Source organism: Microtus ochrogaster, linkage group LG7_11 (assembly GCF_000317375.1).
Source record: "Microtus ochrogaster isolate Prairie Vole_2 linkage group LG7_11, MicOch1.0, whole genome shotgun sequence".
Taxonomy (NCBI): domain Eukaryota; kingdom Metazoa; phylum Chordata; class Mammalia; order Rodentia; family Cricetidae; genus Microtus; species Microtus ochrogaster.
In genome coordinates, this window is record NC_022032.1 from 5,748,636 (window position 1) to 5,759,992 (window position 11,357).

Sequence of the window (11,357 nt, forward strand, 5' to 3'; positions counted from 1 at the left end):
CTACCTACCTATCTTTCATTCATTGCATATGGTCTATGTATGTATGTATGGTTGGATCTATCTATCTATCTATCTATCTATCTATCTATCTATCTATCTATCTATCTATCTATCTACCTATCTATCTTTCATTCATTGCATATGGTCTATGCATGTATATATGTATGTATCTATCATTCATTCATTGCATATGGTGTATGTATGTATGTATGTATGTATGTATGTATCTATCTATCTATCTATCTATCTATCTATCTATCTATCTACCTACGTATCTATAGATCCTTTTAAATGCCCAATTCTACCCAGGATATAGCACATGAGTGAACGTTTTTAAAAAAGTGTCAGCTTTGTAGGATTTAAAGAAATACTTCCATTATGATACATGAGGAGTGCAATGTTTCTGTTTTTTTTTTTTAAATTGTACCCAATAGGAACCTGAGCCTAAAATTGATCCACTCTCTCCTGAAAGTTTGCTAAATACCAATTTTCTTATGGGGGGTCCCCACAATGGGGCCATGTTTCCTGGGGTGTATGGGAGATGTTGTGACTAATCTTCCCAATGACTGCCCATGTGCCCAAATCTTCATCCTTATGACTCCCGCATGTCTGCAACATTACACTCACAGTTACCATACGGCACACACAAAGGCAACCATCAATGAATCAATCATTTGCTATGCAGAAAGGCAAGCTACCACGACCTTCTTCAAAAGGAACAGCGCTATTGATGTGAGTCACTGCTGGATTTTGATTGTTTGTAGCATGGGAGACAGGATCTAATGCTACATGCTATGCATGCTAGCGAGCATTTCATCAAGGAGACCTAGTCCCTTTGTACTCTACACGGAATGGGAGTTGTTCCTTTCAATTCTCAAACCACTTGGGAAGAATCTGTAAGCAGTAGGCTACTTGATGACCATGTAAGAATACATTGTGTTAGGATGTTAACTCGGCGATGTCATTTTCATGTCTTTGTTATGTAGACCTTATGCTTAAACTAAGCAGTTATGCGGTGTACCCCATTCTGAAGTTTAAGATCAGCTAACAACAACTGTAATTCCACTATTATTCCACAGCCTTTACCCACAGAAAGAAATAGATGAGTTTGGTGTTGGTAATGGGACACGTGTCTGTTATAATCTTATATAAAAAAATAGGTGTTTTATGTAAACCACTGGCAAAAATAGTAGGTTTTAAAAATAGTAATGGTTACTTCAGATGCTCTGAGCTATTCCAAAATAAAATGTCTCTCACTCAGTGCCTATGAAATAAGGGGAAGGACTGGCAATTACTGTAACAGATAATGAGGCCAGAGAAAATTCTTAACAAAGCAACTATTATTTTCATGTGATTGAAAAGTCACCTTTTCAGGAGTTTCCTCGGGTTGGCTAAGTGGACAACTCAATAAAGAAAGTGGTTATGTTTTAGCTGGAACTTGGGAATGTTTATCTGAACCACTCTTATACAGATGCCATTATGTAGCTTCTGAAGTAGCCATTCAAACTTTTCTTATCAATGTGCCTATCAGAAATGAAAACAAACCACCATTTAACCCAATTGTCCTTTTCTAAGCTGTCAATATTTAGGTGGCCTGTGCCCTACCTTCACAGGAAGAACAGATCAGTTTACAGGTAGCACTGCCTCAGACATTTCTTCTCTCTTTACGTCCCTGCTGGCATTTCTTTGGCTTTAGTCACACCACACATTTAGAGGCTAATCCCTTCTTCTGAAGCAGATCCATTTAATCTTCTCAAGCCAAAGCCCTCCCTTCTCTTTCTACTGGAAGAAAAAAAAGCCACAGAGAAGGTGGCTTCCATCCCAAGGGATCAAGCGAAACAGCCACCATCTAATCTTTCTGTTCCTGTCCATGAGGCACACACAGGTTACTCTGTCCTGACTGTGATTCTCAACACACAGAGGATGTGCTGAATAAGGAAAGGATGATGGTCAGACAGCTACAAGGTTCTGTCTAAGCTCAGAAAGCATGACACAAGCCTTCCTTTCCTGCCAATCATGCCCATAATGATCTTTCTTCTGTGAAATGGCAATTTTCAAACATAAAGGGTTTGGATGTCCAGTTTGTGTTAGTAACTTAAGTCCATGCATTCACCTCTACTTGGCAAATGTCCCATTTTCCTTGTCTTGAGGCATTTATCCTCTTGTTGAGAGCACTTAGGTGTGGCCATCTATGAGAGCATCACTTTAAGTTTCTGTGATTCAGCCACAAGTGACCAAGCAACAATCATACCCAAATATTAAAGTGATCATTCAGAGCTGGCAGCTCCATCTGGAGGAGAAACAGAGCCCGCAGGATAACAGAAGAGTTTCAGATACACTGGTGAAGGCTAAGTAAAATCAAATCATTGAAGGTCATCCAAGAGCTGAACAATGTCATTGTCAGCCTTCCAAAAGAAGGTGCCACGGGGTCATGTTTGGCACAGCACATAGGGAAAAGAATTAATATGAAGGAAATTCTCACATTGCTACATGACCTAGATCCTTCAGCAAAGGTGCTGTTTTTGCAAAGATGTTGCCAAATGCTATCTTAATCAAAGGCAACCTTGTTTGGCGTAACCCTGAGAGCCCAGCTATTTCACCAAAAGCAGTATGAAGGAGTAGCATGTAGTAATAATGGCATCATCCAACTGGACTGCTTCTCACTGCTTCCCACTAAGACAGTGAAATGGTGCTCATTCCGTGAATAGTGGGCTGCACCTTCTGTCTAGAAAGACAGAATCGGTCCTGCTGTTCTGAATAGTCAACCCTTTCCAACCGATATGCAGATTGCAGATGCAGCTCATTCTCCTCTAAGGTCACTCACTTCTCCATTTTGTTTTTACACGAAAAATATCGATCACTGAGTTCCTGACAGTCCTGATATTTCAGATCTCCTAATACACATATGTGCACACTTGAGAGGCTCGAAACAGCCATGCCTCAGTGGAGTGAAGAGACTGAATGGCAGGAGGAAAGCTCATTTGCATTTTCAGCTCATGGGTGATTTAATGGAGCTGCCTTCCTCAAAAGCAAGCCTTGGTGTCTTTCTGGTTATTTTATTTTCGTTATAGCAAGATGATAATTGGGTAATCAGGAAGCTGCCTCTATGTAATTAAACCTACACATGGCCAGTGCCCAGGGAAAGGGTTTCTTCAATCAATAAATCACCTAAAGCCACTGTCTGAATGATGGCCAACAACTCCCTAGGAGATGAAAGACTACCCCTTAAAAATTAGCAAGTACATACACACTTATGATGAGTAATTTTATGTGTCCACTTGACTTGAGCCGCCATGAATCTGTAGCTCTCAGGGTTTGTGCTATTCTGGACACTTGTGTAAGAGTGTTGGTGATGATGTAACTTTTCAGTCCGGAGACTCATTAAAGCACATGAAATGTCTTAGCATAAAGAGTCCTCATCCAATCAGTTAAAGACTTACAGAGAGAAACAAAACAAAACAAAAAGGGAAGGCTGACCCTACCAGAAGCGATATACAATTGTCCTCTTTCAGACTGTTTCCGAAATGAAATGCTAGCTCTTCCTGCCCTTTGGCCTTTGACATTGTATCTTATTGGCTCTGTAGCAGTCAGCCACAGGACTTGGGACTGGGACACTGATTGAGATATCTTGGCAAGTCAGCCTTCAAAATTTCAATTACCTTTTCCTCTTTTCCTTCTATTTCCTTCCCTTCAATCCTTCCCTTTCCTATCGTACAAACCTCCCCTTCTGCTCCATTCATTTATTAGTTTGTTTGTTGAATTTTACTCAATTTTTGGTATTTTGTGATGGGGTCTCCCTCTGTAATATACATAGTCATAACCTCACAATCTTACTGCCTGACCCTTGACCCTAGAGGCTGGAATCACATGTGTGATCTTGCTGATTCTATTTATTAGGAGAATATTGACTACTGTGCCAGTTCAGATTTAACGTGGGATCTATCCCGAGCAGTTCACTAGCAATGCTGATCATGCCTTCTAGCCTTAAACAGGACTCTTACTTAGCTGGTAAATAAGCATGAATCATAACACAAATACAAGTAATATTCGCACACAAGAAAACCTTTCTTTCTTACATTAAGAGCTAAACACCATGTCTTCAATACCTCTCAGATTACATCATAGACAACCAAGCCTAAAGTCATATATTCAAGTCCAATATATGATTTATAGGTAATCTTATTACTACTGTTATCTAAAATTCATCCAGAAGCCAAATAGCTTAGACATCATCTCTTAGAAGGCATATTAAATCCATAATCCTAACTGTATCACTTTGAAAACATACCCACAATGTGAAAAGGCAGCCACAATTCATAAAAGTTTGGTGGTATTCAAGCATTGTCAGAAACACATTTCCTCAGCTATCTTACTCTTGGGGGTGTGCAGAAGTAGAAGGCTACTTCTTAACAGAGAGCACAGAAGTTCTAACAGTGAACTTTCTGGCTACATCGTCAGTGATCAGCACCTCTTGCACTGGGTCTGACATATGCTGGTGCTGGATAATTCTATCCCGGAATAAAGACAATACAGGTATAAATGGGTTGATTATAATGCGTTAGTCATTTTAAACCATGCACAAAGCATGCAGATTTATTCTGAAAATACAACACTTAGTATGTGCTTGCCTTCAAGAGCACCCAGTCACCTGAGTGCACGGAAATGGATCCCACAGAAGTACTTCCTTCACGTTGTCATTTTTCCTAATGAACAGCATCATACACAAATTGATCACAACCTACTAAGATGTGGTATTTCTTTGCTGGATATCATGCAAGGAATCTTTAAGTAAGCAACCTAGTTCTAGAGAACATCGATGGTGCCCGTATCACTTTAAAGGGACTGAAAGTGTTTAGTTCATGTGAGTGGGGATTTTTTGAGTGTATGTTCTCTTCCATCAAAGAGTCAGATGCTTTCTGTCAACATATGGTCTTTGCTAATAACTGAAAGTGAATATATGCTTTGGTACTTATAGTAAAAGATGTTAAGTGTGCTGTCCAGAGTCACCATGTGAATCAAAGAGGGCACCATATTAAAAGCAGCCTCTCCTTGAATGGATAAGATCCTTCCAGATCTTTCTCACTTAGGCCGAGAGATACTTGGAGGTAGTAATAGTGTGATATCAGAAATAAAACAAAGGCTTGGGAATTTAGAGAGGGACATTGCATCCCCTGTTTTACCAGACCAATATGAGACAAAACCTCTGCCATCATGGGTTATTCACCCTCCCTCCACCACTGGCCAAGTACAGTTGCAATGTGTTTTCCTTGACAGAAACCTTGAACTCCAAAGATACCTTAAGAAATTTAAAGTTTTGTAAAGTTATTCAGATATGCAAATTCTTAGCAATTAGTATAAGGGCTTCACTAAACTTAAAAGTTGTTGCTTCTAAAAGTTTCAGATTTTTAAAATTCTTTTTTGGAAATATTATCTTAGTAGTATTTGCAATTACTCCATCTTGGCCAAATGATATAGTCCAGTAATAGAGAATTTGTCTAGCACACACAAGGTTCCAGCTCCAATACATCAAAAAATTAAAAAAAAAACAATAGCATTACTTTACCAATACAAAAAAATGTACCCGTGCAGTTTTCAGTCATTTATACATATTCATTTTTATTTCTGGTGAGTGGCTTTCTGGCATTTTACTAAACCAAGCTAATGATTGGGACGTTCTTCTGGAAACATACAAATACGCGTATCGCCCACAAATACTAAAGACATCGAATAGACAGTGTTACCTAGAATGCAGAGACCATCTGTGCAGTTTTCAGATTCCTGGCTGAGGCCTTCACAGAACTTGCCCCCATTTCTTGGGGGTGGAGCTGTGCACTCACGGATACGGAGATGCTCACACTCTGGGCTGCAGACTGACCACTCGCTCCACACTTCCCAGCTGCCATCCACTTCAAAGGAAAATATCAGAGGCCACCGTTAGCAGGAATCAGCAACTATAGTGAAACTTGCCCCAGACATTAAACAGACCACCAACCCAAGAAAACCAAACTGAGGAGAGATCAGGGTATCTTTATTCTCCAGTGTCTTTTCTAATGAAAGCTATATTAGGATAAGACCCTAATGGTAGAATTTAGGCAAACAGTTGAATGACTGGTATCTTTGAGTTGGCTAATAATGGCATTATTCATTCTTTCCTAGGTTTTCCTACTCAAGAACATCACTGGTGGACAGGCAGCTATGTGCAGTACCACGGGATGTCCGTTGATGTAGTCTGGGCTTATAGTTTAGGGAGGTAATAGAGTAGACAGACTTTAAGTCCCCAAATCCCCTAAACAATAAAAAGCTAACCCCACATGAACTGATAGTGTTAAATGGAAAACAGGTCAGTGAAACCCCAAGATGGCAGAACCTCCAGAAATAGAATTTCTTGGGTCATAGATTGCTGCTGCACATTGAAATGAGCAGACTGAACTTAATTCCATTAAATATCAGCCCAGGAGACTAGGACAGATGTTTGAGGCAATTGCCCTATTACCTCCTAGGAATAGTTTTCACCATGCCTATGTAGGTTAAGATCTTGCAAGTTTTAATCTAAACCAATTAGTAAAAAAAATAGAGAGAAAAAATTTTTAAAAAATGATCGAATGTTGCCCCAAAATGTCTGAGTCCCAGTCTTGGTTTGGCAAACTTGTCAGCACAGAAAGTAAGTCACGTGGTTTCCGTTTTCCATGTCTGTCATCTGGGAACAATAAGGTCACAATGGAGAGACAGATGGTATGGCAGGTATGAAAGTGTCCTGCACAGTACCTGGCACATAGTAAGCACTCAATAAATGTATATGAAATACAAGGACAAATTAAACTCTGCACCACACGCTGTGGGGCAGAGTCCCACCTCAGCTTCTCAAGAAACTGAAATTGAAAATTCAAAGACACGAGGCTCTGGTCCCAGGTCCTTCAAATTAAACCGGTGTGGTGCATAGGAAACTCGGGAGCAGTTCCGTTCTCCGTGGGAGGACCAGCTCTCCATAAAGAAAGCCGCCTTCCACCTCATGCCGTTCTCTTTGGATTGCTGGGTTACAGCCAGGAAGAGACAGCAAAGGAACTGATAGAAGACACATTCTGTAAATGAGATCTTCTATTGTGCAGGCCAGGTGCAAATACACACCTGTGTAGCGAACAATCTCTGCCAATTATATCGCTAATAAATGCCAAGCAGAAACTGATAAAAGGTCAAGTTTTGGGTAGTTGATTTTTTTTTTTTTTTGTGCTTGAAGGCAGGTGACCCAATCCCTGGTTACTTTACTCAAATATATGCCATCAAGTGGGAAAATCAAGGGTAGAAGCTGGTGGCTTAGTCCAACCAAACATTGCTAAGCCTCGCATAGAGGAGTTTTACACATGTTCTCGCTGTTACAATGAATTCAGTATCAGCACTTTGGACAGAGGCAATAGCCTAGGACCTTGGACCAGGGTGACTTTGGAAGACAGGGCACATTGCTTGCACCACAACTTAGTAGCATTGGCAGATTAGAAGGAGAAGGGAATCTGTGTATATCTCACCAGGACAAAGAGCAGTGCACGTTATTTTCTGCACTGACATTCCCTCACAAAAGGCCCCACCATTGAGAGGAGCGGGGTTGGTGCAGGTCCGGGAACGTTTCTGCCATCCTCTACCACAGCGAACATTGCAGGCTGACCACTCTGTCCAGGAAGACCAGCCTCCATTCACTGAGAGACAAAAGTGGGGAGGGGAGAAAAAGAGGAGAGAGGTTTGTACTGATTGCCTACTATGTGCTAGCCACTGAGCCAGGTGCTGTGAGTCGGGGATCTGGAGAAGAAGAGATGGTGCCGAGTCCATCCCTCTTGCTGCCCTGCTGTGAGGCAACCATGGTCCTCATGCTTCTACCCTTCTGTGAGAGGAACCTAGAGAGTTGGCTTTGCAGAGAACTATTAAAAACAGTAACTCTCTAAGGCACTTGACCATCCAGAGTATAAGAAGAAAATATCAGCATTTGAATTTCTATTACTTTTAAGTGCTTTGAAAACAATTCCCTGGGCTCCTCTATTGTGGAAAGAAATGCCTTTACTTAAATAACTAGGAAATGTTTTAATATAATGCCTGAGATCATCAGCAAACAATGCTATTTTTTTTTTCGGTGCATTTCATCTGGTAGGAGAGGAATTGACTGCCGGAATGTTTGCGAAGATATGGGTGTGGCGGGCATCTGAATTTGGGAAGGGTGGGGAGTTAAAGTTGCCCACTTTGATGTTTTCAAAATATAAACACCATGGAGGAGAAACAACCCACCATTTTATTATTTTAGAGAGAGAGAAAGATTGAAAATACCACTGACTGTCTCACAACAGTCCAAGACTGAATGGACCAGCAAACACATTCATCACGTTAGGGATGTTTTCTCACCTGACACAGGAGCGAGGCAGGACAGCACTGTGGTGAATGACCCAGGGGCCTCTAAGCTCTTGGTCTAGAGATTTTAACACAGTACATAGCTCTCTACATCTCTGTGTTTAGCCCTCCCTAGCCCTTCCTAGCCTTTGGGCTGGTCTTACCGTAAACTACCACAGTTGCTGACAGGCTCCTCCTCTTGGCGACGATGTTGGCTGCCATACAGGTATAATTCCCTGAATCTGAGAGTCGGGCCTGCCTGATGATCAGGTTATGGTCAGCCCTGGTGTCAATGTTCTCATCCTGTTCAGAGTCAATGGGCTCCTCGTTTTTCAGCCATTCCACCTACAGGCAGAAAAAAATATGTTTATAAGTTATCACAAGAACAGACTTTCTTCCAAGAGTAGAAGGTGTGCATTTGTGATATGCTAGGAGAGAAATGGATATAACACACAGAGGTCTGGTGACTACTCTGATTTGCATTCCTGTCTGCTTACTGAGTAAATCTGGTTCTATTTGGGAAATAGACACTTAAGTTAACAAACTGAGTGTAGGGGAAAAAAACCTTAAATACTCCAATGACTTTGACCAATTTTACAAAATTGTAACAGAAAAGTAATGACTACTGTAGGTCCGTCCTTCCTTCCTTCCTTCCTTCCTTCCTTCCTTCCTTCCTTCCTTCCTTCCTTCCTTCCTTCCTTTCTTTCTTTCTTAGAAACCCAGTGATGATGAGGATGATAATGAAGATAGTTATGATGATGTTGGTGATAGTGATGATGATGATGTTGATGATGATGTTATTTCAAACCTGGGCAATGTAACTTAGAAAAATCAATACATAAATTGTTGGACTTGTACTGATTGCTAAGAGAATACATTAGTGGACAAAGTTTGAAGTCAATATGTTTCCATGTAAGTTTTAGTAGAAACCTGATGATACAGTCAAACTGAAGAAATGCAGTGTGAGAAATCAGAGGATCAAACTTTTAAAGTTCAAAATTTGCCAGAGTTGGAGAGTTATCTTTCTGGGTTATTTCTCCAAAGGTTCAGTAGAACCCATCTGGGTTTTAGAATCTGGAGCACTAATTCCACTTGGGTCCTACAGCTACTCAGCTTTTATTCCTGGACCACATCAGGAAGACATATATGCAGGTTCCCCATTACTTATTCTTCCCCAATGAAGGTACAACACACTTCACTCCTAGGTCATCTAGTATGATCGTAGAAGCATTCTATTCCCCTTTACTTATTCTTCCCCTATGTAGGTGCACAATACTTTGTTCTTGAGTCCATGAGCATGGTGATTTTCCTATGGTTTAACTGTGTCCCTTCCCTCTTTGTTCTTTGCTCTAAATTAAAACATCTTTACTGTCTTGTGATACCATGGCCAAACATGACATTTAGATCAGGATATCAGCATATGTAAAGCAAAATAACCTAATGAATGTATGGAAAGTATAATTTATCATAGAATCAGAATTCCCAAGATTTGAGTAGTGTGTGTGGTGTGAAGGAGGGGAGGGAGGGAGAGAGAGAGACAGAGGGAGAGAGATTTGGGTTACTCTTCCAATGGCAGTAATTATGCTAACAAGAACACAGAGAGCATGTAGAACAGGGAACATCCTGCCATGCATGGCTCAATATTAGCATAGCTAATAGAAAGTTGGTATTGGCCTAAGATGCATCATTTAGTTTTGTTTTGAAACCTAAAGATTTCCAATTTATCATCAATAAATTATATCTGTCATATAATAGTTTGGCACAACAAAGATGTGCCAGTGTCTACAAAAGGGGAGTCATTTACCAGATAAAAACTTAATCATGGTCCTCTGATATTTTCACCATGTCTTGCCAATTCATGAATGTTCAGATATCAAAAATTATCATCATCTAAAATCAACCCAACACGGAGGCAATTTGAGAAGAATACAATACCAAATGGCAAAAGTAGAGATCTTGGAGCTTCAGAAGAATAAATAGAGAGCTGCAACGTCCAAGTTACACAGACCGTGAGATAAGAAGCACATTGCAGTGGCAACCCCATGAATCCCTCCAGGTACCACCATGATCTATCCTGGACAGTTAGTCAGCAGTTATTAATCACGCAGAACCGAGGAGTATGGCTCTATTAAACAACACAGTGGAGAGAGATCCGCTCTATAGCTCATCTGGATTGCAGTCTATGACACAATGTCTTTTATTTCCCACTGACATAGTTGATTTCACAGTCATTTGATTATCCATACAGCAAGTAATGCAAGCCCAGACTGAGTATCAAAGATTGTATTGAGGACTAGGCAAATCCATTTTCCCAAACCAAGAGGGCAACTTCCCTTCAAGGTCTTACTTTGAATGGCAGGACATAAACAAGGAAAGTAATCCATATCCTTAACAAAAGATGAGACCAAGAAACATAGTCAGCAACCTCTGAGACAAAGGCTTCCTTCAGGATAAACAGAATTAGTGGGTTTTAAATCACGCCCACCCCTAACTCATTGCATACAACAAAATGGTCAACAAAGTCTGTCGGAGAGTTCCTGCTCTGCCTCCACTCTCCTGGCTCAGAAAGTCTGCTGGAAAGTGCCTGTTAGAGTGTTAATTCCTGAACTTTGTCTTTGGTAGTGCTTGGCAACCTTTTTCTGTGTGTTGTCCCTGTTTCCATGTTTTTCTTACACAGATGATGGAGAGGCAGGGATGGCCCTGTGACTGTATATAAGCAATTCTATTCTAGAGTACAGAACTTTGTGGGCAGAGGTCTTGGAGACGGAACCTAAGATTCTCAGTGCCTGGGAGCTAAGACATCTTCCCTGAATAAGTGGCCCAGAGGAATTCAAAACATAGTCTCCAAGTAGAGACCTACTTGCAGATTTAAAATCTACAGAGAGGGGCTGGAGAGATGGCTCAGTGGTTAAGAGCATTGCCCGCTCTTCCAAAGGTCCTGAGTTCAATTCCCAGCAACCACATGGTGGCTCACAACCATCTGTAAAGAG

At 40.8% G+C, this 11,357-nt stretch overlaps 1 protein-coding gene across 9 annotated transcripts in view; it reads right to left on the reverse strand.

The window, feature by feature from the left end:
• Unc5d (unc-5 netrin receptor D) overlaps positions 1-11,357 on the reverse strand; it is a 517,384-nt gene that overhangs the window by 92,131 nt on the left and 413,896 nt on the right. For 5 of the 9 annotated variants that reach the window (XM_026786846.1, XM_026786847.1, XM_026786844.1 and 2 more), the window contains exons 5-7: positions 8,532-8,712; positions 7,521-7,688; positions 5,742-5,906 (exon numbers count right to left, since the gene is read on the reverse strand). In XM_026786846.1, coding sequence (XP_026642647.1) covers positions 5,742-5,906; positions 7,521-7,688; positions 8,532-8,712 — 514 coding nt within the window. The remainder of the gene's footprint in view (positions 1-5,741; positions 5,907-7,520; positions 7,689-8,531; positions 8,713-11,357) is intronic. The other 4 variants (XM_026786850.1, XM_026786851.1, XM_026786849.1 and 1 more) reach the window with 1 other exon arrangement.